The 26,638-nt window shown below is 47.6% G+C and overlaps 1 protein-coding gene across 1 annotated transcript in view; it reads left to right on the top strand.

The window, feature by feature from the left end:
- Positions 1–21,489, top strand: part of EXTL1 (exostosin like glycosyltransferase 1) — a 63,450-nt gene extending 41,961 nt beyond the window's left edge. The window contains exons 3-11 of the mRNA XM_056847667.1: positions 977–1,084; positions 3,030–3,149; positions 6,808–6,940; positions 7,051–7,169; positions 16,031–16,126; positions 17,551–17,637; positions 18,587–18,747; positions 20,895–21,066; positions 21,279–21,489. Of these exons, the coding sequence (XP_056703645.1) occupies positions 977–1,084; positions 3,030–3,149; positions 6,808–6,940; positions 7,051–7,169; positions 16,031–16,126; positions 17,551–17,637; positions 18,587–18,747; positions 20,895–21,066; positions 21,279–21,467 (1,185 nt within the window). The 3' untranslated portion in view covers positions 21,468–21,489. The remainder of the gene's footprint in view (positions 1–976; positions 1,085–3,029; positions 3,150–6,807; positions 6,941–7,050; positions 7,170–16,030; positions 16,127–17,550; positions 17,638–18,586; positions 18,748–20,894; positions 21,067–21,278) is intronic.
- The last annotated feature ends 5,149 nt before the right edge of the window (positions 21,490–26,638 follow it).

Genomic DNA, 26,638 nt, shown 5'->3' with positions numbered 1-26,638 from the left:
CACTTCTCAGCCGTCTTTTTTTAAGGTTATAGACCTGGGCACAAAACTTGGCAACCCTTTGTGTGTATATAACAATAAAGATTGATTGATTAAGTTGTAAATATAATAAATGGCCTCAGAAGGTGGGCAATCTGGTTAGGCTGGCACTGTGAGCATGCAAACCAAGCCTCGGTTTGGTTCATGCTCCTATTAGAAGCTTTCCAAGTTTCTTTCCCCCCGTTCGGCTGCTGCAGAGCTTCTCGGTAGTGGATAGTTTGAGGAGTGCTGTCGGCCCATTTCCCACCACTACTTCTCTGGCTGCTACACTGAGGGCTTGTGGCAGACCTCACAAGCACGGCAAAAGCAGCCATAAGAGTACTGGAAACTCCAGAAGGGGTGCAAAGCATCCATAGATGCTGCTGAGCTGTGGCACAACCAGACCTCTCCCTTTCCTTTTTGACTGGATCTCTAAATCCCAAGGCTGCCACCAAGAGTTGCCAGGTCCCTCTTTGCCACCAATGGGAGGTTTTTAGGGCAGAGCCTGAGGAAGGCGGGGTTTGGGGAGGAGAGGGACTTCAATGCCATAGAGTCCAATGGCCAAAGTGACCATTTTCTCCAGGGGGAATGATCTCTATCGGCTGGAGATCTCCAACTAGTACCTGGAGGTTGGCCACCCTAGCCTTGCTGGATCAGAACTGTGGCCTATCTAGTTCAGCTTCCTGTTTCAAATACTGGCCACCAGTTGCCCTGGAGGGCCAACAACAAACAGGGCCTACAGGCCAAGGCCTCCCTCAGTGTTGCTTCCTAGCACTGCTATTCAGTGGTTGACTGCATCTGAGTATGGAGTATGATCTCTATCGGCTAGAGATTAGTTGTAATAGTGGCGGGAGATCTCCAGCAGCTACCTGGAGGTTGGCAACCCTACTGCCACCACTGATGCACTTATCTTTCCTGCAACTTTGTCATCTCCCCCACCCCCCATCTCTCGTTGATCCAGGCCGCCTGCATCCCCATGCTACTCAGCAATGGCTGGGAGCTGCCATTCTCGGAGGTGATTGACTGGAGCAAATCGGCCATTGTCGGGGACGAGCGGCTCCTTCTGCAGGTAACAATGCCCGCGCTGTGTCATGAGGGGCAGGCCAGGGTGATGGCATCGTGCAGCCTGACACAAGATGGCATCGTGCAGTCGGTCCTCGGGAGAGCGTTGGCCTATTCATGGGGAGAACTGTAGAATTACTGTACAGACGGCCTCGCCGTGATCTCGTCATCACAGCCCTGGGATGAAGCGTTCTTTGATAGCGGGTTGTGTCTGAAAAGGCAGCAGGAAAATCTTGTGCAAGCAAGCATTCCCAGACTTCTTTCTGAGATGTGTTTACAGGAGCAGTTATTTCAGTCTAACTAGCCCATGATGTGTTTTAACTTCTCCTCTAGTCCCATCTGCAAGCTAGGAACTTGCTTAAGAAAAGATGGCTCTATTACATTAGATTTAAAAAAAAGGAGCTGTAGTAATTCTGTAGATCAAATCCAGGTCCCTCTTCACCACCAGTGGGAGGTTTTTGGGGCTGAGCCTGAGGAGGGCAGGGTTTGGGGAGGGGAGGGACTTCAATGCCATAGAGTCCAATTGCCAAAGCGGCCATTTTCTCCTGGGGAACTGATCTCTATCGGCTGGAGATCAGTTGTAATAGCAGGAGATCTCCAGCTAGTACCTGGAGGCTGGCAACCCTAATCAAATCCCATGTCACAATATTCCATTTTCTTCTTCATTATTCCTACTAGGGTAGCTCAGGATCTGGTTTGAAGCAGAAAAGGGAGATCTGGTGATTTATTTAATTGTGGCAACAAGATTAATAATTTCTATGAAACTGGAAATCCAGAATCCAATTATCAATTGATGAAAGGTTAAGTATAAGTATATATAGGAGCCCTGGGGCGCAGAGTGGTAAGGAGCAGTACTGCAGTCCAAGCTCTGCTCATGACCTGAGTTCGATCCCGACAGAAGTCGGTTTCAGGTAGCCGGCTCAAGGTTGACTCAGCCTTCCATCCTTCCGAGGTCGGTAAAATGAGTACCCAGCTTGCTGGGGGTAAAGGGAAGACGACTGGGGAAGGCACTGGCAAACCACCCCATAAACAAAGTCGGGATGTGATGTCACCCCATGGGTCAGGAATGACCCGGTGCTTGCACAGGGGACCTTTACCTTTACCTTTTAAGTATATTAGGATTTCAGAGAGAAGGGGAAACAAATGTCCTTTTCCTTCCTTTCCCTAGATTTAACAGCCATTGGCTATTCATCTACCATTTCCCCCTAAAAAGGGGGGGGTATCCTTTTTCAGGTAGCAAAATACTAGAACCAGTGGGCATAATACAAGCAATGAGGCAGATTTTATATTAGCCTTGGAATCATTCAGCGCAGTGTTAAAGAAAGAAAGCATGTGTGATATCTGCAGTTTGATACTGGCAATATTAGGGTGTGTACAGTTGTAGTTGAAAATGGGAGTTGCTGTGCATTCCACACTTTCAGAATGAGTTGCTCTTGTTTTTGCAGTGGAAGTGACAAATGCCATCAGTGGTTTCAATGCCCCTCATGGACTGTAACAGTTTAAAACAGAGATTCTAATCTACAGACTGGCTGAGCCTCTGTTAATTAAGAGTGCAATCCTAAACAAAGTGACGCCCTTCTAAGCCTGTTGATTTCAGTGGATATGAGGATTTGGAAGTAACTCTGTTTAGGATTGTACTGTAAATTTATTTCCAAAATCCAACCCAAACTCCAATATCCTGTGAAATCCAGTATAGCCCAGTCTCCTGTTCATAGCCATTGGCCAGAGCAAACAGATTGTGCAAAACTACATTTCCAAAAATATTACAGCTCCCACTTGTTCAAATCTTCAGGATAAGGATCATACAAATTCAGTTTTTACACATTGTCTTAATCACAGCTTGGTCAATTGCCCTTGCTTGCGAGGGCCCCCTGCCCTTCATTTTGGAGTCAAAATGTCTAGTTGGCTCCATCGGTCATAAGGCTCTCTGTTTGCTCTTCCTCGCTCTTTAGATCCCATCCACCGTCCGATGCCTCCCCAGCGACAAGATCTTAGCCTTCCAGCAACAAACCCAGTTCCTGTGGGAGGCATATTTCTCATCTGTGGAGAAGATTGTGCAAACCACGCTTGAGGTAAACCATGGAAAGTCCTGAGAATGTGCTTGTGCCAGAGGGGCTCAATCTCTTCAGTATTTTTTAAAACACAAAATGTTGGATTGCTGCCAGTTACCAGCGGGGACTTGGGATAATTCTCCCTTAGTGTGATTACTCCACTGGTGTGGTTGCTGGCCAGCGTGGTGTAGTGGTTAAGAGTGGGGGTTTGGAGTGGTGGACTCTAATCTGGAGAACCAGGTTTGATTCCCCACTCCTCTACATGAGCGGCGGACGCTAATCTGGTGAACCGGGTTGGTTTCCCTGCTCCTGCACATGAAGCCAGGTTGGTGACCTTGGGCTAGTCACAGATCTCCTAGAGCTCTCTCAGCCTCACCTAGCTCACAGGGTGTCTGTTGTGCCTGGACCCTGTATCCTGCCTGGAAATCTTTTCACTTCTTTGACACCAAATAGGATCCTTCCTTCATTAATTATTGTAGGGGTTTTTTTAAAGATCCATCTGAGCCAGACACCCTCATCTTTTCCTTAAATTGGAAAGGTATAAGAAAAGCGTGTCTCTCCAATGATCATGGCTGCAGGCATGCTTAGAAGAGATGCACAGTTGTGTGTTGTTTGGGGTCTGCAGCAAACCCAAAAGCACCTCCTGAGAACGATACTTTGATTTAAATGTCTGACTGTCTGTGGTGGCTTCCAGTGTCATTCTTTATGTCCTGCTGCGAAAGCAACTGAATGCAGCCCTGGAAGATCTCCATCGTACGGTCGAGGAGCATGCCTATTATTTTGGGTGCGGTGGAACACAGGCAGGATGGTGCTGCTGCATTCGTCTTGTTTGTGGCTTCCTGGAGGCACCTGGTTGGCCACTGTGTGAACAGACTGCTGGACTTGATGGGCCTTGGTCTGATCCTGCAGCGCCGTTCTTATGTTCTTACGGTCTTCTTTGACAGCATAAGCACATGACTGACTGTCTGACTGAGAACATAAACAGAGCCCTGCTGGATCGAACCCAAAGTCTGCCTAGTCCACCATCCTGTTTCCAACAGGGATCAGCCAGGTTCCACTGCACATGAAGCCAGCTGGGTGACCTTGGGCTAGTCACAGCTCTCTTCAAGCTCTTTCAGTCCCGCCTACCTCACAGGGTGTCTGTTGTGGGGAGGGGAAGGGAAGGTGATTGTAAGCCGGTTTGATTCTCTCTTAAGTGGCAGAGAAAGTCAGCATATAAAAACCAACTCTTCTTCTTCTTCACCTTCAGGCAGGGCAGAAAGGCAAAAGTCCTTCCCTGTTGCAAGTTTCACTTCCAATTCAGGGGTATACTGCCTCTGAACAAGAAGGTTCCATTTAGCTATCGTGGTTGCTATCTGTAGGTAAAACTAAATGGGATGATCCAGAATGCAAGTGCTGAAATCTGACACCTGAAGCAATTAAACGGTGATCTTGCCGGCATCTGACACTAAAGTCTGATGAGACTGTGTGCTAAGGTCTTGATTGGAAAAATCTGCTTCCCCCCGCCTTCCTTTTTAATTTTTGTAACATCCAGCCAATTCTCACGAGCTCGAAAGGTTGCACACTGTTTTGTGTTGTTTCGGTTGTCCCTAACAAAAGGCATTGCATGGGCTTTATTTCTTATTTCTGGATTTTGTGCGTGCCCTTATGGCTGTTTACAATTTTATTTGGCATCCTCAGCAGCTTCACCAAATTTTATTAATTTTGGCCCCTAGGGGACATCTGGGAAAGGCATGGGGACGGATCCTGTGTCTTGTGGAAATCTTGTACAGCAGGAATGGGAAAAAAGGGCTGGGAAATGTGCTGGCTGGTTTCCAAGCCTTTGGTGTGGTAGAATGGGAAGAAATCAGGAAGGCTCCCAGGAATGCTTGATGCTTACTGCTGTTTATCCAGATCTGACCACCTGAGCTTTCCAAGAGTCCCTGCAGTAGCTAATTATATGGGTGTAGGTTCCTCAAGGAGTGCTCGGCTCTGCAAACCCTCAAGAGAATTGGAGCCCTGCTGCAAACTGCACGCCCCACCCACCTCAGCAGATCTCTGCCTGCTGAGGGTTTCCAAAGGCTCCCCTGCTGAGAGGCAGGGAAAGCCAGCAGGCATAGACATCAGTCTCACACAGAAGGAGAAGCTGCTGCAGATCCTTTTCTTTGTCCCTTATTTTAGCTCCCCTTCTCTCTCTTCTGAGCAAGTAGGTTTTCCCTGCCCTTTCCCTCCCCAGCTGCTAGGAAGTATAACCTTAGAATAGGGTTGCCAACCTCCATGTACTAGCTGGAGATCTCCTGCTATTACAACTGCTCTCTAGCTGATAGAGAAAATGGAGAAAATGGCCGCTTTGGCAATTGGACTCTATGGCATTGAAGTCCCTCCCCTCTCCAAACCCCACCCTTCTCAGGTTCTGCCCCCAAAACCTCCCACTGGTGGTGAAGAGGGACCTGGCAACCCTACCTTACAACCAACCTATTATTAATATGATGTGATCCCTCTTGTTTGCCAAGGGCTAAAGGGGGCACTCTTGCCCCCTTCCCCTTATTTTATCCTCACAACAACCCTGCAAGGTAGGTTAGGCCATGCGAGTGTAACTGCGACAAGGTCACCCAGTGAGCTTTGATGACAGAGTGGGGATTCTAATCCGACACTCAAACCACTATGCCACATGGACATTGAGCATCAACTCAATGAAACATTAGAGAAATCTAAGTTCCCTGAATTCCTGTATTTCTTCCTTTCATATATTAAAAACAACCAGGGGGGAGGGGAGAGGCTTCAGTCTTATCTGGGCCTTTACATTAGGGAAGGATGGGTTCACCTTTCCCCGCCCCCCACTCCATATTCCCAGTTTAAATGTGTTTGATTTTAAATGGATTTTTAAAATGTGTGTTTTTTTGTATTTTGTATGGAAACTAGGGTTGCCAGGTCCCTCTTCGCCACTGGTGGGAGGTTTTTGGGGTGGAGCCTGAGGAGGGTGGGGTCTGGAGAGGGGAGGAACTTCAATGCCATAGTCCAATGGCCAAAGCAGCCACTTTCTCCAGGTGAACTGATCTCTATCGGCTGGAGATCAGTTGTAATAGCAGGAGATCTCCAGCTGGTACGTGGAGGTTGGCAACCCTAATGGAAACCCCATGAGCCGTTCTGGGAAAGTCAATCTACAGATTTTTTTAAAACAAGCAAATAATATTTATTTATTTACCTCATTTATACCTTTTCTCTTTCCCCAATGTGGACCCAAAAGTGGCTTACATCATTCTCCTCGCCCAAGGTCTTCAGGCAAGTTTCCATGGCAGAGTGGGGATTTGAACAGGGGTTAGGTAGGTAGGTAGGTAGGTAGGTAGGTAGGTAGGTAGGTAGATAGATAGATAGATAGATAGATAGATAGATAGATAGATAGATAGATAGATAGATAGATAGAAGAAAACCACACAGGGGAGTTCAGAGTTAACCCCTCCTTTATTTACCCTCGATCCAGTTCTCCACACTGAGCCTCTGCTTTTACACCAAACCCACAGGGGACCCAGATTATAGATCTCCAAATATAGTTGAATTTGGCCCTGTTGTTCTTCTTTGCTCAGGCGGGTGAGGTGTCTGCGGTTGCTCCTGGGTGTTTTCTCCCCCGCCTCTGCTGGGTGCGGAGAGCTTCAGGGGCCGATTGCTGGTACGTGATGACAACTTGCTTTCTCTCTGCTAGATCATTAAAGATCGGATATTTCATCAGGCGTCCCGCCCGAGGGTCTTCTGGAACACACTGCCGGGCGGGCTGCTGGCATTGCCTGAGTACTCCACCCACCTCAGCGATTTTCCGTTCTACTACCTGCAGCAGGGTACAGGAATCCCTTCTTCTACCCTCCGTCTCCCTCCCTGCACACCTCAGATTCTTTTCCCTGTTTGCCGTTGCTGCACCCCAGACTAATTCCGTCTCTCCCCGATGCAGGATCCAGCCCTTCCAGCAAGTTCACAGCTCTCATCCGGGCGGTTTCGCCAGTCGTTTCTCTCTCTCAGCCTATCCTCAAGCTCATTCAAGCAGTATCCAGATCCTCCTACTGTGCCCAGGTAAAGGGAGGCGGCAGCTTGGTGTAAAAACTGACACCTGGTAAAATTCCCTCCTTCTATAAATGGCTTTTGAGTGCCTGGGGAGGTCAGGAAAGCTCACACTGTCCTGGCTTTGCGCAAACTATGCAAAACTGAATTATTCATGAGGGCTTTTCTGTGCGGGTAATAGGGGAGTAATGCACAAAAGGCATCACAAAGTGACTTGGGTAAATTATTGGGGACTGTGGTCTGTACTACTGTGTATAGTTTGCTGTGGGTTGGGTCCTGTTGTGTCATTTTCATCATTGAATGTGTCGTGTTAATACTTATGCTTAACTTCAGTTCGGTTTGTAGACTTCCGGTTGGTTCTGCAACCCAAGTTGTATTTCATTGTTCCATGAATGTCCCATCTTGTTGATTGTATTGACTTGCATGGTATAGTGGTTAAGAGCAGTGGTTTGGAGTGGTGGACTCTGATCTGGAGAACAGGGTTTGATTCCCCACTCCTCCACATGAGCGGCGGAGGGTTTGTTTCCCCGCTGGATTTGTTTCTCATTTCCCCATTCCCACTCCTACACATAAAGCCAGCTGGGTGACCTTGGGCTGGTCACAGCTCTCTTAGAGCTCTCTCTGCCCCACCTACCTCACAGAGTGTCTGCTGTGGGGAGGGGAAGGGAAGGTAATTGTAAGCCGGTTTGAGTTGTCATATAAAAACCAACTCTTCTTCTTCTTCTTCTGCCTTGAGACCAAAGGAGAAAGGTAGACTATAAATAACGTCAATAAAATAAATGTTACGTCTCATCAGAGGCAGAGAAACCCATTTTTCCATATGTTTCTGGGATATTGTTAAAGCAAACCATCCTGTAGGTCAGGGGTGGGGAACGTCAGGCCTGGGGGCTGTTTAAGGCCCGCGAAATCATTTGGTCTGGCCTTTTGTGGGTCCTGGCAGATCTCTAGCTCAGAAGGATCTAAGACTGGTGATGCGCCCCCCTCCTGCAGACAGGAATAGCCTCTATTCAAGATGGATGTGAGTTTGTTTTGCTGAGAAAAGGAACCCTTTTCCCCCTGAGTGTGCCACCGGTTGGATGCCTGCCTGCTTGCCTGTGCCGGGGGGGCAGGCGGGCGTGTCATCTGGGGCAGCTGCCTGCTTGGGGCTTGGTCGGCTAATTTTTAAGTTGATAATTTTGTGTGGCCTCTTGAATGATGTTATAAATATCCAACTGGCCCTTGGCGGAAAAAAAGGTTCCCCACCCCTGCTGTAGGTCTTCAGAGTTCCTAGAGGATGAAACAGGGGCAGGGGCGTGGCTCAGTGGTAGAGCATCTGCTTTGCATGCAGGAGGTTCTAGGTTCAGACTTTGACCTGAGACCCCAGAGAGGGGTTCCCAGTCAGAGTTGACAACGCTGAATGTGACAGACCAAGGGGCTGGCTCAGTAGAAGGCAGCTTCATGTTTTAGTGTGATGTGGGTTTCCCTGGCCCCCCACATAATGTACATACTGACCAAACAATGGTTTTTTTGTTACTAGAACGAGCCTCTGGCTCAGTCATGCAAAACTAGAGTTGCCAGCTCCAGATTAGGAATTACCTGGAGATTTTGGGGGCGGAGCCTGAGGAGGGAAGGATTTAGAGAAGGGAGGAACTTCAATGCCATAGCTTCCAATGGCCAAAGCGGCCATTTTCTCCAGGGGAACTGATCTCTATCACTTAGAGATCAGTTGTAATAGCGGAAGATCGCCAGCCATCATCAGTTGGCAACCCTATGTAAAACTGACCTGAGATGCACATGAAGGGAAAGGAGCTGCCCAAACCTTCTTTGCCGTTTGCAATGGGGTGAAAGGTAGGGGTTGCCAGCCGTAGGTGGCAGTTTGGCAGGATAATGTTGAAGACAGGGATAAGTGATTTGCCGCTGTGCTGATGGGTGATGTCACTCCTAGCACAAAACATGAAGTGACTTCATTGCATCGGGGGTGACAGTCTGGGAGTCATGCAGAACTCTAATTTCTAAGCCTAGAGCATTGCCCTGACGCAATGATGGCACTCCCAGTTTTGTGCCAGAAGTGACATCACACATTGGCACAATGTCGAATCTCCCCCCCCCATTTCCATCCCCCCCCCAGCAGTGAGCTCTTTTCAGTCTCCCCAATAGTAGTGCATCAGAGTAGGGTTGCCAGGTCTTTCTTCGCCATGGGCAGGAGGTTTTTGGGGTGGAGCCTCAGGAGGGCGGGGTTTGGGGAGGGGAGGGACTTCAATGCCATAAAGTCCAATTGCCAAAGTGGCCATTTTTCTCCAGGGGAACTGATCTCTGTCGGCTGGAGATCAGTTGTAATAGCAGGAGTTCTCCAGCTACTACCTGGAGGTTGGCAACCCTAGTATCAGCGTGCATCAGTGGAAGTCATAAAAATTACCGATGGGATTGTTGGCAGCCTTGTGGAGACAGCTGGGTGGGCTAGCCATCTTGGCAGCTGCCAGCAGGTGCTCCCTTCTCCCTCTGACTCCAGGGCAAGGGTTGGCAGCGTTGCTGTGCTATTGGAAAATTCAGCCAACGAGCCACACCCGACCCGGCCCACCCATGCTTTAAGATGTGCAGCAGCAGGTTAGTTTAGGCATGCCAGCTCCATGGACGCTAAGCAAAGTATTCTTGCACCCTGGATCCTAGCCACCTGGGGAGAGGCTGTGGCTCAGTGGTAGAGCATCTGCTTGGCATGCAGAAGGTCCCAGGTTCAATCCCCCGCATCTCCAGTTACAGGGACTAGGCAAGTAGGTGGCATGAAAGACCTCCCGCCAGAGACCCTGGAGAGCCACCGCCACATGGACCGTTGTTCACATAATCTGATGCAAAACGAACAAGGCTTCTGGATGTGTGTACATCAACCTGTGACTAATCTTTATTTGGCCTTAGGGAAGATAACCATCGTCTTTTTTGTCACACACGTTTCTTTCCTCCAAGGGTCGCAGGAAAGAGTAAATTTGTTTTCCTCATCTCCAGTTTATCCTCACAACAACCCTTTGAGATAGGCTAGGTTGAAAGCGAAAGAGCAATTGGCCCAAGGTCACCCAAGAAACCTCAGAGCAGAGCGGGGATTGTAGCACTGTTGACACTAATCACTCCACTGCCTGCCCTTTCCCCCATCCCTGTGATATAGATAGGGTTGCCAGATCCCTCTTCGCCACCTGCGGGAGGTTTTTGGGGCGGAGCCTGATGAGGGTGGGGTTTGGGGAAGAGAGGGACTTCAACGTCATAGAGTCCAATTGCCAAAGCGGCCATTTTCTCCTGGTGAACTGATCTGTCGGCTGGAGATTAGTTGTAATAGCGGGAGATCGCCAGCTAGTACCTAGATATAGAAATGTGTGTTCATTGAAAAAAATGACATGTCAAGTAAAAGCCATTAAAGGTTTCCCATCAAGTGGAATTCTTGTTGTCCTGGTTTCTGTTTCTAGTTCCTGTGGATGGTATATCTGAAATAGGGAACTTAAACCCACAGAGAAAATGAAAGCCTTATTGCTTGTATTGAGAATAGTTCAAAGCATACACTCTGCCCTCAGGAGACTTTTATGGGCAATGAAGCTTGTTTCCCGCAGTAAGGCAGAGTTTCTTAAAACCCATTCAAGAAACAGAATTGTAATTGCTTCTGTAATTATATTGCAAACGTTATGTATGTGGTGTAGTGGCTAAGACCGGTGGACTCTAATCTGGAGAACTGGGTTTGATTCCCCACTCCTCCACATGAGCAGCGGACTCTAATCCGGTAAACCGGCTTGCTTCCCCATTCCTTGACACGAAGCCTGCTGGGTGACCTTGGGCTAGTCACAGTTCTCCGAACTCTCTCAGCCCCACCTACCTCACAAGGTGTCTGTTGTGGAGAGAGGAAGGGAAGGCCATTGTAAGCCAGTTTGAGACTCCTTGAAGGTAGAGAAAATCAGGGTATAAAAACCAGCTCTTCTTCCTTAAAACAAGTTCTTAGAAATACAAAGTGCAAAAAAAAAAATATTTTTTAAAAGAAGGACACAGTCGGAAGGTTAAATGCAAACCCGTTTGCCCTGATCCAACGACAGATGGTTGTGATGTGTCAGTTGTGATGCCCTGTGCCTGTTTATTTAGAAGTAAGCCTCTTTGAGTTGGTACTTGGATGGGGGACCACCATGGAAGACTCTGCAGAGGAAGGCCATGGCAAAACACCTCTGCTTCTCACTGGCCTTGAAAGACCCTTTCTGGGGTCAGCAGAAGTCTGTTGCAACTTGACGGCACTTACATACGTGAGCTCCTTAAGGTTCAGTGAGGTTTACTCCCATGCAAGCATGCATAGGAGATTGAAATCTTCATCACAGCAACTTGAACTGGATCGGGGCCAGGGGCTTAGGGTCACCATACACTCCTTCCTTGAGAGAAAGTCCCATTGAGCTCAGCATTATTTACTTTGAAGTAAATAAACACTTGTCTTAGGGAGCTGAAGTGTGGTTTGGGACCCTATAGTAACAGCGCAGTTCTAAAAACACTCTCCTGGGAGTAAGCCCCTTAGACTAACATGAGGACTTACTTCTGAGTAGGTTTGCTCCCAAAGTCGTTTACCTTGCTGTCTTTCTTAAAATAATTTTTTATTAAAGAAAAGATAATGATAAGAACATAAGAAAGGCCCTGCTGGATCAGACCAAGGCCCATCAAGTCCAGCAGTCTGTTCATACAGTGGCCAACCAGGTGCCTCTAGGAAGCCCACAAACAAGACGACTGCAGCAGCACCATCCTGCCTGTGTTCCACCGGACCTAATATAACAGGCATGCTCCCCTGATACTAGAGAGAATAGGTATGCAGCATGACTAGTATCCATTTTAACTAATAGCCATGAATACCCCTTTCCTCCATGAATATGTCCACTCCCCTCTTAAAGCCATTCATCCGGTGTATTAAACCTTCCAAAGGATATAGAGTATTAGCAACATACTGGCCATATATCAGTTAATTACTCCCTAAAGAAAAAATAACAGGTATTATTAAGAGCCAATGTTCTTAGCTGCTTTTTACTATTCAGTATAATATATCATTGCTTACTTATATTAAAAGCTTAACTACCTTGCTGTCTTAAGTAGAGTAACACACTTCTACCGCCCTGCCAATGGACTTAGAAGGGTGTGACTCTTTTAGGATTTCACTGTTGATTTTGAACAGCCAAAGGTTGAGGAATGGGAATGATTATAGAAATGTGTTTAAAGAAAATTAAAAAATACGGCTAGAACTGGCCATCCCCAGAGCCTCTGACTGAAGCTTGTGTCTCTGACATGAACCCCTTTTTAAAAATTACTATCTTATTGGTGCATCGATTACAGCCTATTGAGGTACAAAAAGTATAAGCAGCCATAGATGTGGGGGTTGAGCCCCTGGCGACTCTGATGCCGCCTTGATTAAAACCAAGGCTAGAGGGCTGACACCTTATTTGAACTTGCAGCTGGGAAGGAGGGCTTGGCTTGGCAAGACACAGGTACACACCAGAGGCGTACCCACCCTCCTTTCTACGCAAACACACATATGCAAACACGTACAGCCCCTTTGGTGGCATGGAGCGTTGCCAACTGCCCCTTCCCAACTGTTTAATCTGCAGCAACTTGCCAGGGATAATAGACAGCTTCACGCCACTCAGAGCTTTGCCACCCGATTGCTGCAGGGCCAATCATGGGTAAAGGGATCGGAGCAGACCGAGCCTGCTTTATTCTGGCCACTTGGCAACTCTGCATAAAGATGCCTTTGAACCCTTCCCTGACTAAAAAATAGTCATGCCTGTTTCTTTAAGAGCTCCAGGCAGGTGGGATAGGGCAGGAGGGGGCAGGACTCTCCCAAATTGAGCTGCTTTGGTTGGGGGAACCCCAATCCAGCTCATGCCAAGTCTTGGTCACCAACACAGTGCCTACAAGCATCACAGGTGTCTGTGGTGAATTTTTTGCACATTGCAGCCCAGATTAAAACATGATGCAGACCTCACACAAAGACCCAAAGGAAGCTCTTGCTAGCCTCACATTTAAATCAGAGCAAAGTTCCACCCACACCCACAAACACTCTGAGACAACAGCACCCTTTCCTTCATGCTTCTCCTATCTATGTTTTTTTAACCCTTTGTTCTATTCTTGTGCTGATTTTCTTGATGTTGCTGGATGGTGATGTGTTGTTTTTATAGTACTATTTGATATTTAGATTCAAAACAGGTTCCCACTGTGCGGATCAAAAAACCTGCACATGGGGGCTAGGTACAGATGGGGGAGTTATTTGTGCAACACATGAGAAATGCTAAGGTTTGCAGGGAAATCTTAAACTTAACAAAAAGAGGGAGATCACTTACACATGGATGTTATTGTTACACAGATGGGATGTTATTGGGAAGTTCATTGGTTTTTTTCCTGCTTCCCAACTGCATCACGGTGCTCCCACGCACCTCCTGGGTTTCCCATGTCTTTCCTGCAATCTTTCCCAAACACGAGTTGCTGTGATGTTTTGGGAAAGATCACAGCAAAGCCAGGATGGCACCCCATGTGAACAGGAAAGTCTGGATCTTCCTGGCCCTGCCTGCACTGGCCCCATTTTCCTATTCCCAGACGCACACACACACACACCCATCATCAGAGCAGCTGCTTCTGAATGGGGTGGTCCAAAGGTGATACTTCCAGGGCTCTTCTGAAGCACCTCTGTTAAGTTTCATTGTCCAAAAAAAAGGGGGGGAGGGTCTGCTCCCTGTGTGATCACAGGGATAGGTTGGCAAGCCCGGGGACAGGAGTGTTATCGCACCCCCACAGACACATGAACATACATTTAGATTAATATGGGGAATTAGCTTGTATGTTTGTGCAGGGCACAGTAAACCAGGATCTTTTACCTAGAGGTGGCTGTGAGTAGCGCTTAAGTCTGAATTGTGTTTTAAAAAAAATTAAATTTTCAACACAATATAAAACATACATCAAAAAAACATGGAAACTACACCACAAAACAGTTCTACCTATCAATACAAGTCTTGGACAAGTTACTGTTTGTAAATAGCTGGAATGGATATAAACCTTCTAACCTAAGCTAATATAAAACCATTAAATACTTGCAAAGCATAATATTAATTAACACCCTATTATCCTGCTGTATATGTATATATACAGGAGCCCCGTGGCGCAGAGTGGTAAGGTGCAGTACTGCAGTCAAAAGCTCTGCTCACGACCTGAGTTCAATCCCGACAGAAGTCGGTTTCAGGTAGCCGGCTCGAGGTCGACTCAGCTTTCCATCCTTCCGAGGTTGGTAAAATGAGGACCCAGCTTGCTGGGAGTAAAGGGAAGAGGACTGGGGAAGGCACTGGCAAACCACCCCGTAAACACAGTCTGCCTAGTAAATGTCGGGATGTGACGTCACCCCATGGGTCAGGAATGACCCAGTGCTTGCACAGGGGACCTTTACCTTTATGTGTGTGTGTGTTTGTTGTCTGATACCAACTCATTTATTACTTACAGGATGTTATTTTCGCTCTAGCAGCTAGAAAGATAAGAGCCAAACTGGTGCCAAAGAATGCAACTAGCCAGAATTGAGGGCCAGCTAGGATATATTATAATTAGATTGTATTTTATTATAACTTATACGGCATTTTGTATTCTATCTTTTATCCTTATTGCATAATCTTCTTGTTTTAATTTAATATACTTTGTAAAGGCCTTTGGCTATCTACAAATAAATATTTACCTACCTACCTATATTGATTTTACCTAGGAGATTACACTTTCATGCTTACTGATGTCAGAAATTTACTTATATAATATTTAGCACACAGAATTATAATAAAAGAAAGAGTGAGGCCGTTTATGCATGGGAGGTTTTGCCTTGGATTTGCCGCTTTCTAGATGCACATTTTCCTCATCTAAATTCTCAAAACTCAAAAATAAGCCCCCATACAGAGTTTTGAGAATTAGGATGGGGAAAATGTGCATCTAGAGAGTGGCAAATCCAAGGTAAAACCTCCCGTGCATAAATGGCTTAAGAGTAATAAAATACTTTCATATATGATAACTTTATTTAGTTATCTCATTAGAATGTAATTATTCTGTATAATAACACTAAACTGTCTTCAACTGTTAATTGTGAGAGAGAAAGTCATCTCATATTATAACTTTCCACTTGACAGAATTACTTAGCAATATACTCATAATATAATTTCCAGTTCTTTGTCAAGTCTTCTCTCTGGTTTTTTTGTTGACGATGAAGTCTGAATTGTGTTAATGGTCAGTGATTGCATAGCATGTAAAAGAAAGGACATCTTTGTCTTCTTGCCTGGTGTGGCTTAATTGCTGTTGTCCTGTTGGCACACCCTGATTTCTCCCAGAGGGGCTTCCTGAAAGCATTGCTGTGGTTTTTGTCCCAGAATCCTCTGCTGTATTCACCGCTGCATGGCTCCCTGTTAGACATAAAATATGGCAGCGCTCCCCATGTTCGGCATGTGCCTCTTGGGACTTGCTCACGGTGTCACTCTGGCAGTACATCCATTCAGGCTGGGAAGGAGGGTGTGCAGATGAAGGGGGGGGGCTGGCAACGGAAGAAAGTGTGTGTTTATGGCAAAAACCACACATGCATGACTGTGATGTGCCTGCCTGGGCGGAACACTTTGCTGACAGGGAGCAATTTGAAGCTCTCTGGGAGTTTTCTTTCTATTCTATGGAAGACCTTTTGGATTTTATCCCTAAGGCTCACGAAGCAAACGGGTGCCAGGAAACACGTTGGCAGATGCTAGGGCACTCCCGGGTGCCAAATCTGGGCGCACGTCTCACGAATGTCCAGGAGACAGAACGACGGCCCAGTTTGAGGCTCCTTACTAATATTGGATTCCTTTGCTTTTTTTCTGCCTTGTGCTTTTTTTATTTTATTGTTCATAAAGATTGTAGTTCTGTGGAGCTGTGAGAAACCTCCACCCCTGAACACCAGATGGCCGCTGACTGCTGTCCCTTTGAGCATCATCCAAGCCAGCAGCAAAGTAAGTGGGCGACTGGGTCGGCTTGGGGTGTAGAAACCCTAGAGAGCCACTGCCAGTCTGAGGTCGTTTATGCATGCGAGTTTTATCTGAGGTTTGTTGCTTGCTGGACCCACACTTGTTGGGAATCAATGTGCCAGCAGTCTCCAAGCTCAAATCAAGCCCCCGCCCCTTTAAATGCTGCTTTGTAATTGGCTTACTTTGTAGTGTTTACTGTGAGAGAAAATCCCCCCTAACCCAATTGCCGCATTAAAAAGCATTTTAAGAACAACAACAAAAGGAGCAATCCAAAAGGAAGTGTGTGTGGGGGGGAGAAATCCACACCTCATTTTTAAAAAGCCGTTCTTCTGCTCAGAAAGAGCTCCGAGGAAGCAGGAAGCATTTGAATCCCCGCCTCTTTACACTCTGCTTTGTAATTGGCTGTGAGAGAAACCGAGCTTGCCTTATGCACAGGGATTTCTCCCGGGTTGAACTCAGGGGAGAGGGAAGAATCAGGTGAACAGTGGAATGGGAAGACCTGGGATTTGTGGGGGCTGGGCACGAGGTCATCTCTAATGGACAAAACTTATGCATAACTCCAAGGAAAAACTGAGACAGACTGGGGGCAAACATGAGTGAAGGTACCCATGCATAAACTAAATGAGTAGACTTTGATGGACCAATGGTCTGCATAAGGCAGCTTCATGTGTTTTCAAGCATTGGCTTTAAGCATGTCTTTAACCATGGGGACCAGGGTTGCCAGTTCCAGGTTGGGAAATTCCTGGAGATTTGGGAGTGGAGGTTGAGGAGGGGAGGGAGCTTAGCAGGGTATAGTGCTGTACAATGCACCCTCCAAAGCTGCTGCTTTCTTCAGGGAAACTAATCTCTGTCTGGGGATCAGTTGTAATTCTGGGAGATCTCCAGGTAGGGTTGCCAGGATCCTCTTTACCACTGCCGGGAGGTTTTGGGGGTGGAGCCAGAGGAGGGCGGGGTTTGGGGAGGGGAGGGATTTCAATGCCATAGAGTCCAATTGCCAAAGGCGGCCATTTTCCCCAGGGGAACTGATCTCTATCGTCTGGAGATCAGTTTTAAAAGCAGGAGATCTCCAGCTAGTACTTGGAGGTTGGCAACCCTATATCCAAGCCCTGCCGCCGGGAGGTTGGCAAACCTAATGGGAACTACAAACAGACATTTTAAAATGGGAAAAATTTAAATCCTCAGGACTCTTCATTCCTCATACTGTGGCATGCAGCTCAGGTTGTTGTTGGGTAGCTCAACAATATACCTAATTTCTAAAGAGAGTGGGAGACCAGTTTTGCTCCATTCACCCTTTTGTACTGGGAGACAGATTTGTCTGTCAATGAGAAAATGCACTCTGTGATTCTGAGGATGAAGCTATTTTCTGGCCTGCCTATTCATGGCCCTCTTTTCTTCTCCCTTCTTTAAAGGTCAGCGATCGGTTTTTGCCTTACTCAGCTATCGAGACCGAGGCGGTGCTAAGCCTAGACGAACACACCAGCCTTTCAACAGGCGAGGTGAGGCATTGACCTGAAGCCCTTGAATCTTCTCATCCATCAGTGCAAGGATACCCAGAATATATGAACCAAGGAGCAGCCGTCTCTGGAGGGGGTGGAGTCTGGGCACTGTTATCAGATCGCCTCTTTGACCACAGTGTGAAATTGAAAAGGGCTAAGGGGAGAGCAATTTGAAGCAGTTCACCTCATCTTTAGCCTTGCTGGGTTTCAGGTCTGTTCCTCACTGGGTGGAGGCTGACATCTTACTGGGTGGGGCAGCAAAGAAATGAGGAAGGATCAGCGATTGCCTCAACTTAATAGAAATTGTGGTAGGGAGTGGTAAACAGCAGGGGAGAGGTCCTTTTCTCACAAAAGGCTTGGATGAGTAACATGTTTGGGGTGGGGCAAGGGTTTTTTTGTGTGTTTTTTTGTAGAGGCATTCTGGCTTTTCCCAGGAACTGGCAAAAAAGGTGATACAACTGAGAGGCCAAACCAGCAGGCAAATCTTCCCCACCACCCACGTAGAAGAAGAGTTGGTTTTTATATGCCAACTTTCTCCACCACTTAAGGGAGAATCAAACCGGCTTACAATCACTGTCCCTTCCCCTCCCCACAACAGACACCCTGTGAGTTAGGTGGGACTGAGAGAGCGCTAAGAGAGCTGTGACTAGCCCAAGGTCACCCCGCTGGCTTCGTGTGTAGGAGTGGGGGAAACAAATCCAGTTCACCTGATTAGCTTCTGCCGCTCATGTGGAGGAGTGGGGAATCAAACCCGGTTCTCCAGTTTAGAATCCACTGCTCCTAACCACCGCTCTTAACCACCACACCATGCATCAGTGCAGTTTACTGCTACAGAAGTGTTTTGAGGATTGCAGGCAAGTATACCAGAGTAGGGATGACAGCTTATAATTTTTCTTTCTTTAATGCTTGGTGTGTGTGTCCTTTCCTCACACCCCCCATGACTCTCCAGGTTGACTTTGCCTTTATGGTGTGGAGGAGCTTCCCCGACCGGATCGTCGGCTTTCCCATGCGTAGCCACTTTTGGGACAACAGCAGGAACCAGTGGAGTTACACCTCCAAATGGACAAATGAGTTCTCCATGGTCCTCACAGCAGCTGCGTTCTACCACAGGTGACCTTCCTAAGAAATGGGTTCTTGTTAGGAAATGGGCTGGACATCCAGAAGCCAGCCTCCCAATGCCATTATATGACAATCTGGCGCATTATATGACCATATGGCGCATAGGGAAAAGAGGAAGACCCAACAAGAGATGGATTGACTCAATGAAGGAAGCCACAGCCTTCAATTTGCAGGATCTGAGCAAGGCTGTCAAAGATAGGACATTTTGGAGGACTTTCATTCATAGGGTTGCCATGAGTCGCAAGCGACTTGACGGCACTTAACACACACACACATGGCGCATCCAACACTTTGAGTGTCGCATGCAGTTCTGGTTGTCTTGTTGCCCTGCCCCCCCTCAGTGAGAGAAAGTAGGGGAGAGGGAGACCTCAAATCACATTTGGGGGTTGGAGCACCTTTCTAGTTTTGTGCGTGGGTGACTTTATGGCGACTTGGTAGGGTTTTTCCAGGCAAGAGAAGTTCAGAGGTGGTTTGCCATTGCCTGCCTCCTCGTGGGCTGAGAGTCCTGAGAGGACCGCAACTGGCCCAGGATCACCCAGCAGGCTTCATGTGGAGGAGTGGGGAATTGGACCCGGTTCTCCAGATTAGAGTTCGCAGCTCTTAACCACTGCACCACGCTGGCTCAGACCTTTCCAGTTAGGTCAAGTCAATGTTGTTCACAAACAAACAAGCACACACACGCATCCCCTAAGGGGGTGCGGTTAGGACGCTTAGGGCTGTTTAGCTTGGAAAGAAGGTGGCTGAGGGGAGACATGATAGAGGTCTATAAAATTATGCATGGTTTGGAGAGAGTAGACAGGGAGAAGTTTTTCTCCCTCTCCCATAATACTAGAACACGGGGTCATCTGTTAAAGCTGGAGGGTGAGAGATTCAAAACAGATAAAAGGAAGTATTTTTTCACACAACGCATAGTTAAATTGTGGAACTCCCTGCCCCAGGATGTGGTGATGGCTGCCAGCTTGGAGGGCTTTAAGAGGGGAGTGGACATATTCATGGAGGAGAGGGGTATTCATGGCTGTTAGTTAGAATGGATACTAGTCATGCTGCTTACCTATTCCTTCTAGTATCAGAGGAGCATGCCTATTATTTTGGGTGTGGTGGAACACAGGCAAGATGGTGCTGCTGCAGTCGTCTTGTTAGTGGCTTCCTAGAGGCACCTGGTTGGCCACTGTGTGAACAGACTGCTGGACTTGATGGGCCTTGGTCTGATCCAGCAGGGCTTTTCTTATGTTCTTATGGGGTCTTGATTGTTGTTTCCAAAATCAAGAACCAGGTGGAAAGAAAGGCTGTCCCTCAGAGGAGGGCAGGGGGATGTTCCTGTTGGCAGCAGAGGATAGGACTCGCAATAATGGGTTTAAATTGTGGGTGGAAAGGTACCAGCTGGATAGTAGGAATTTTATTTTTACAGTAAGAGTTGTTCGACAATAGAATCAGCTACCTAGGGAGGTGGTGGTGAGCTCCCCCTTACTGGCAGTCTTTAAGCAGAGGCTGGATAATCACTTGTCAGGGATGTTCTAGGCCCGTGTTGGCGAACCTATGGCACGAGTGTCGTACTTGGCACGCCGAGTCCTCTCTGTGGGCACGCGCGGGTAAGTTGAGCAGCCCTCGCGTCTGCCTTCCCTGGACTCCCCGCCGCCCAGCTTAGGGGCTTTGAACAAACATTAATTGTTCAAAAGCATGCCAAATGCAAACTTTTACCTTTCAATAAAAAGTTGTTTGTATCATTGAAAGCTCTGTTATTGTGTTTTTCTTTTAAGGCAAAAGATGTTAATGTATGTGTTGTTTTTTCTAAACTAAAACCTCAGCATTCAGGTTAAATTGCCGTGTTGGCACTTTGCAATAAATAAGTGGGTTTTGGGTTGCAGTTTGGGCACTCCGTCTCTAAAAGGTTCGCCATCACTGTTCTAGGCTGATCCTGCACTGAGCAGGGGGTTGGACTAGATGGCCTGTATGGCCCCTTCCAACTCTATGAAGTTTGCATTTCATACATTAATATTTACAAGATCTCTGCCATGGAAATATACCAGCATCTTGAGCCTGAGGAACCCCAAATGTCTTGTCCCTGCTGGAAACCAGGCCTGAACATGACATTAACAATAGCATTTCTCTTTTCCTTCCCCCACCCCTTCCATCCCTAGGTATTATCACAGCCTCTTTACTAACTATTTGCCGGCTAGAATAAGGAGCTTCATTGATCAGATCTCCAACTGCGAGGACATATTGATGAACTTCCTGGTCTCGGCTGTCACAAAACTACCTCCCATCAAAGTGACCCAAAAGAAACAGCACAGAGACGTTCCCTTGCCACAGGTACTGAGCAGAGATGGGTCGATGAGGGGAATAAAAGGCAGGGATGGGGGCACTGGCTGGTTCCACATCTTAGTATTTCTGGGGGGTCATTTTTAGATGCTACCCTTGTAGCATAGGATCCATTTATCTGTGAGCAGTTCCCAGGCAGCTGTTCACACTCAGCAAAAATCTGGTCTTTCTCTGCCCCGTGGTCTTCCTTTCTGTCTCTGCAGCTGTTGAAGAGCGCTCCTCCTTCCAACGGGAACCTTCGTTTCTCCCAGCGCCAGGAGTGCGTGAACCAGTTTGCGGCCTGGTTTGGTTACATGCCCCTGGTGCACTCTCAGTTCCGCCTGGACCCCGTGCTCTTCAAAGACCAGGTGTCTGTGCTGCGCAAAAAATACCGGCATTTGGAGAGAGACTAGCCCAGGGGAAGCAGAAGAACCTCTCAGGGAGACAGAACGCCAGCGGAGGGGCAACGGCGGAAGTAGCCCCCACTACTGGAGACAAACAGCCTGGCATGGCTGTACGGATTTGCTACTTGTCTGGAGGAAGTCACTTGGGTTTTGGCCTGTTGCAGGCCTTGGGGAATCGGATGCAGTCGTTTCACAAGGCTGCAGGCCACATTCCTTAGTGGGGAACGGCTCCAGAGCCTTCTGATGTTGGATTCTGAGAGGTGGAAACTCATTCCGCTGGTAACCTGCAGAGATGCCAGTTGAATTTTCAGTCTTTATTGGGTTTTACCAGTACAAGTAAAAGTTTGCAGGAAATGACACCTCTCTTTGCTTGTTTTTAACTACTTGGATCTCCTCTTATTCACCAACCCTTTCACCCCCCTGGCACAGCCAGGGGAATGCTATTATCCTGGACCACATTCTATTGACTTGACCACAATGTCATCCTTCTGACTGGTTGCTGGGAGGGGTTTTAGCTGGAAAAATCTCATGTGGTCCCTGTTTACTGTGTGGTTTCCCTGTTTTCTAGAAGATGCCAGGTCATGTCAAAGGATCTGTAACTCTGAATATCCATTCCTGGAGGACAAGAACAGGGTGAAGTTTGGGCCACTTTTGGGGGGAATTTTTTTTAAATTTTACAAGCTTTCCAAAACTACCAATAATTACATATACCCACAGTATAAAACTTATGTTATATTAAGCCTACATTAGGTACCTAAGAGCAGATATTAAGTCACACAAAAGGATCCACATCTATTTATATCAATCTTATAGTTGTGTTTAACCGAGTTAATAAAAGGAACCCCCACTTTGAAAAACAAAAAAGGTGGGCCTTCCCTCTTTCCAGTGGGCCCTGCCCTATGGCATTTCCAGAGCATCTAGCTGTCCTCTGTGGGAAGCAGGATACCGGATTTGAAGGACCACTCTTCTTAAGAAGAGGATTTCCCTGCCCCCCCGTGGCTACATCAAACAGCGAGTGTTGCTCCCTAGGGGAGGGTCTGTGGCTCAGTGGTAGAGCCTCCGCTTGGCACACAGAAGGTCCCAGGTTCAATCACCGGCATCTCCAGTTAAAGGGACTAGGCAAGTAGGTGATGTGAAAGACCTCAGCCTGAGATCCTGGAGAGCCGCTGCCGGTCTGAGTAAACAATACTGATTTTGATGGACCTTGATGGTCTGATTCAGTATAAGGAAGCTTCATGTGTTGATATCACTTCTTTAAGTCCTTGAAAGAGTATCTGCAGAAATAATTGGGGAGGAGGTTATTAATCTTAACTGCAGATCACCTGACTTCTTACCAGTAAATTTAGGATTCAGGGGGGAGAGGGCACCTGTTGTCCCCCTCCACTCCCCATAGACACAAGCAGGTGATTGTGTCGACTCACTACCATGTAAAGTTGCCCTGATTCAGAACCTCACTAGTACATTCATCCTGGAACAACTTAAGCTCCTTCTGAGAAATGACTACCCACTGGGGTTGCCCAAGAGGGCCAAGAATCACTTTATCAGCCAACCTGAGTCTCTTTCTAAGCAATCATTCTCTAAACAGGCTGGGGAACTCGCCATGCCATCAATATGGTGCTGACAAACTGTGGCATAAATAACACGGCTTTTCTTCCCAAGCAACCTCACAGACCTTGCAATAAAATTGATCATTCCTGCAAGGCAGCCGGGCTCTGGTGTCCGTAAAGCGGCAGATACGCTTCTTGGGTTGTGGGGAGGAAGCCGAGTGGCTCTCGCACCCTCCCTCCAGCAAAACAGATGAGACTATAAATCCACAGATTAAAGTATATTACTGGCTCGGACTCTTCTCTCTCCTGGGCTTTACTGCTAAGGATTGATGGGCAGATGGATTCCCTTTCAGACCCCGCCTGCCTGTTTCCATCTCCTCAGAGTCAGTGGTGTTTTAAAAAAACCCACCAACTTCATACAACCCTTGACAACACTTCTTAGGTGTTTACAATTTCTATTTATGGCCTTTCAACAAAAAGTTCTTGAACCAGTTTACGCAGGAAAAGTGGACAACAATTGGGTCTGTGTGTGGGGGATTCTGTAAGTAATTATCAGCCATGTTTCTACTTTAATGGGTCCCAAAGTGGTATGTAGGAGCCCCGTGGCACAGAGTGGTAAGCTGCAGTACTGCAGTGAAAAGCTCTCCTCACGACCTGAGTTTGATCCCGACAGAAGTCACCCCATGGGTCAGTAATGACCCAGTGTTTGCACAGGGGACTACCTTTACCTTTTTTAAGTGGTATATGACCGTCTTCATAAATCAATGCAATTTAAAAGGGTTTGCTTCTGGCTCTTTGAAGGGTCAGGTGCATTTGCAGTATACGGAAAGAGGAATACAACGTTAAGCCAAGAGTATGGAATGGCCTAGCCGCACCCAAAAAGAGGCACCACAAATGTATCTCATTTTTATAAGGTCTTCTAAAGTACTGGTTTTCAAGCCCAAGTTTCCCAGGTGCTCCCCAGAAGATTGCCAGTGAAAAGATTCCTCTTGTCTTCCTAAGACACAACATGGCTTCCACTAAGGAGCAATGCAGAACCCAGCTACCCACCATGTGCAGGCACTGGGGGCATCCTTTGGCTCTTTGTTTCATTCAGGGTGACAGCAAGGACTGTGGAGGGGCCGTGGCTCAGTGGTAGAGCATCTGCTTGGCATGCAGAAGGTCCCAGGTTCAGTCCCCGGCATCTCCAGTTAAAGGGACTAGGCAGGTAGGTGATGTGAAAGACCCCTGCCAGAGACCCTGGAGAGCTGCTGCCAATATGAGTAGACAATACTGACTTTGATGGACCAAGGGTCAGATTCAGTATAAGGCAGCTTCATGTGTTCAAATACACTGACCACTATGAAAGCTCCTGTGAGGATAAAGCTGTTTTTGGGGAGGGGCTGTGGTTCAGTGGTAGAGCATCTGCTTGGTACGCTGAAGGTCCCAGGTTCAATCCCCGGCTCTCCAGTTAAAGGGACTAGGCAAGTAGGTGATACGAAAGACCTCTGCCTGAGACCCTGGAGAGCCGTTGCCCGTCAGAGTAGACAATACTGACTTGGATGGACCAAGGGTCTTATTCCGTATAGGGCAACTTCATGTATTCAAGGACCACGTCCCCCTACTGACCAATGCTCCATATGAATCATGGGTGGCATAAAAGATGTTCCAAGATCTTCTGCAACAGACACTCAGGCGAGTCCTAAGACCACAAGAAGGTTCCCTGCAGCCAGAACGGCCGAAAGACACCGTCGTAAGTTGACAGCTGTTCGTTCTCCATGTGTGTGGCAACAAATTGCATTACTCAGACATGGGTTGCATCATGCCAGGCTTCCTTTTGTTTATTTTGAACCTATTGCCAAGCAAAAAAGGCCACCCAGAAATGCCTTCCCTTCAGCCTAGTTGTGAGGAGGACATATTCTGCACATGCCAGGAGCGGTGACATAGCTCCAGCTCCCTCCAGTTGGCATGAAAGGAACAGTTGAGGCTCTGGGGAAGAAGAAGAGTTGGTTTTTATATGCTGACTTTCTCTCCCACTTAAGGAAGAATCAAACCGGCTTACAATCACCTTCCCTTCCCTACAACAGACACCCTGTGAGGTAGGTGGGGCTGAGAGAGTGTGACTAGCCCAAGGTCATCCAGCTGGCTTCGTGTGTAGGAGTGGGGAATCAAACCCAGTCCTCCAGATCAGACTGCATTGCTCCAAACCACTGCTCTTAACCACTACGCCACGCAGGCTAGTGAGTGAGACCTCAAAACCCTGGTGCAAACCTACCTGTCTCATCCGCGAATATGTTGCAGCCTCAAACCGAGCGGCACCATTGCCAAGGCCAGCCTTCCTGCCGCTGCCCAACCGTTTCTTCTCCAGGGCTGCACTGAGACCCTTCCCTCACGAGGGCCAAATGGCAGCCATCATTCCTCAACCAGAATCCGGTCACATCCATCAGCTGGTGCTCGCTAAGTCCCTGCTGACAGGAAGCCGCTTCCCGCATGATGCTGCCTCAGGCAACTGTGTGGCTTCCTGAACTCTCCGGGACTCGGCGCACTCCTCACCCCGCAAGGGTGGAAGGCTGTGCGCATCTATGCCTTTTTCTGCACACAGGCCATGAAGGAAGCACCCTCCCCAGAGGAATGTCTTGCCAATGCGTTACTACGGGCCTAGGCTGAAAGCTCCCAAACATCATCTGCATCACGAGATGCAGATCACAAGAAGAAAAATTCCAAAAAAGCAGCCATGTTGGCACACTGGAAAAAACAATACGGAAACAGAGTGGTGATATGGATTGAAGGTAGGACTAAACCTAGGGCAACCCAGGTGAAACCCTGACTTAGCTATTAAGATTGTTGGGTAGCCCAGGACCAGCTGTATGCTATCACAACACCTGGGAGCCAGAATGGAGTAGTGGTTAAGAGCTGTGGTTTGAAGCGGTGGACTCTGATCTGGAGAACGGGGTTTGATTCCCTCTTCCACATGAGTGGCAGAGGCTATTCTGGTGAACTGGATTTGTTTCCCCACTCCTACATATGAAGCCAGCTGGGTGACCTTGAGTGAGTCACACTGATACAGCTTCACCTACTCCAAAGGGTGTCTGTTGTGGGAAGGGGAAGGGAAGGTGATGGTAAGCCGGTTTGAGACTCCCTTAAGTGGTAGAGAAAGTCAGCATGTAAAAACTAACTCTTCTTCTGGTCGGCCACTGTGTGAACAGACCGGTGGACTTGATGGACCTTAGTCTGATGCAGCATGGCCTTTCTTGTGTTCTCTCTGCCTTACATACCTCACAGGATTGTTATGGGAATTAAATGAAGAGCCATGCATGCTACCACGTTTCCTCATTCTGCAATCTGCCTCGTGTCTTCATGAAAAAGGCGGACTTTCAATGAAGCAAATAAACATCAGCACTTAAAGAAGATTCTGCACACTTCTCTCATATAACGTACAATTTAGCAAGCTGGTGTCTGAGTCTCTACCCCACAATCTATAGTATGACAACACCACTGCACAGGGTCGTTGTCTGCTGAGATGGTTCGGGCAAAACTGTTGCCAACTAACAAAAGAACAGTAAATTATGCAGAAAGAAACCTATCCTACGTCCCCCCACACCAGCCAAGGAGGCAGTATCTCTGGCACTGAACCCCATTCATTAGGACAGACCA

This window comes from Euleptes europaea, chromosome 3 (assembly GCF_029931775.1).
Source record: "Euleptes europaea isolate rEulEur1 chromosome 3, rEulEur1.hap1, whole genome shotgun sequence".
Taxonomy (NCBI): domain Eukaryota; kingdom Metazoa; phylum Chordata; class Lepidosauria; order Squamata; family Sphaerodactylidae; genus Euleptes; species Euleptes europaea.
The sequence above is the reverse complement of the archived record's forward strand: the minus strand, read 5'-3'. Positions and strand labels throughout refer to the sequence as shown.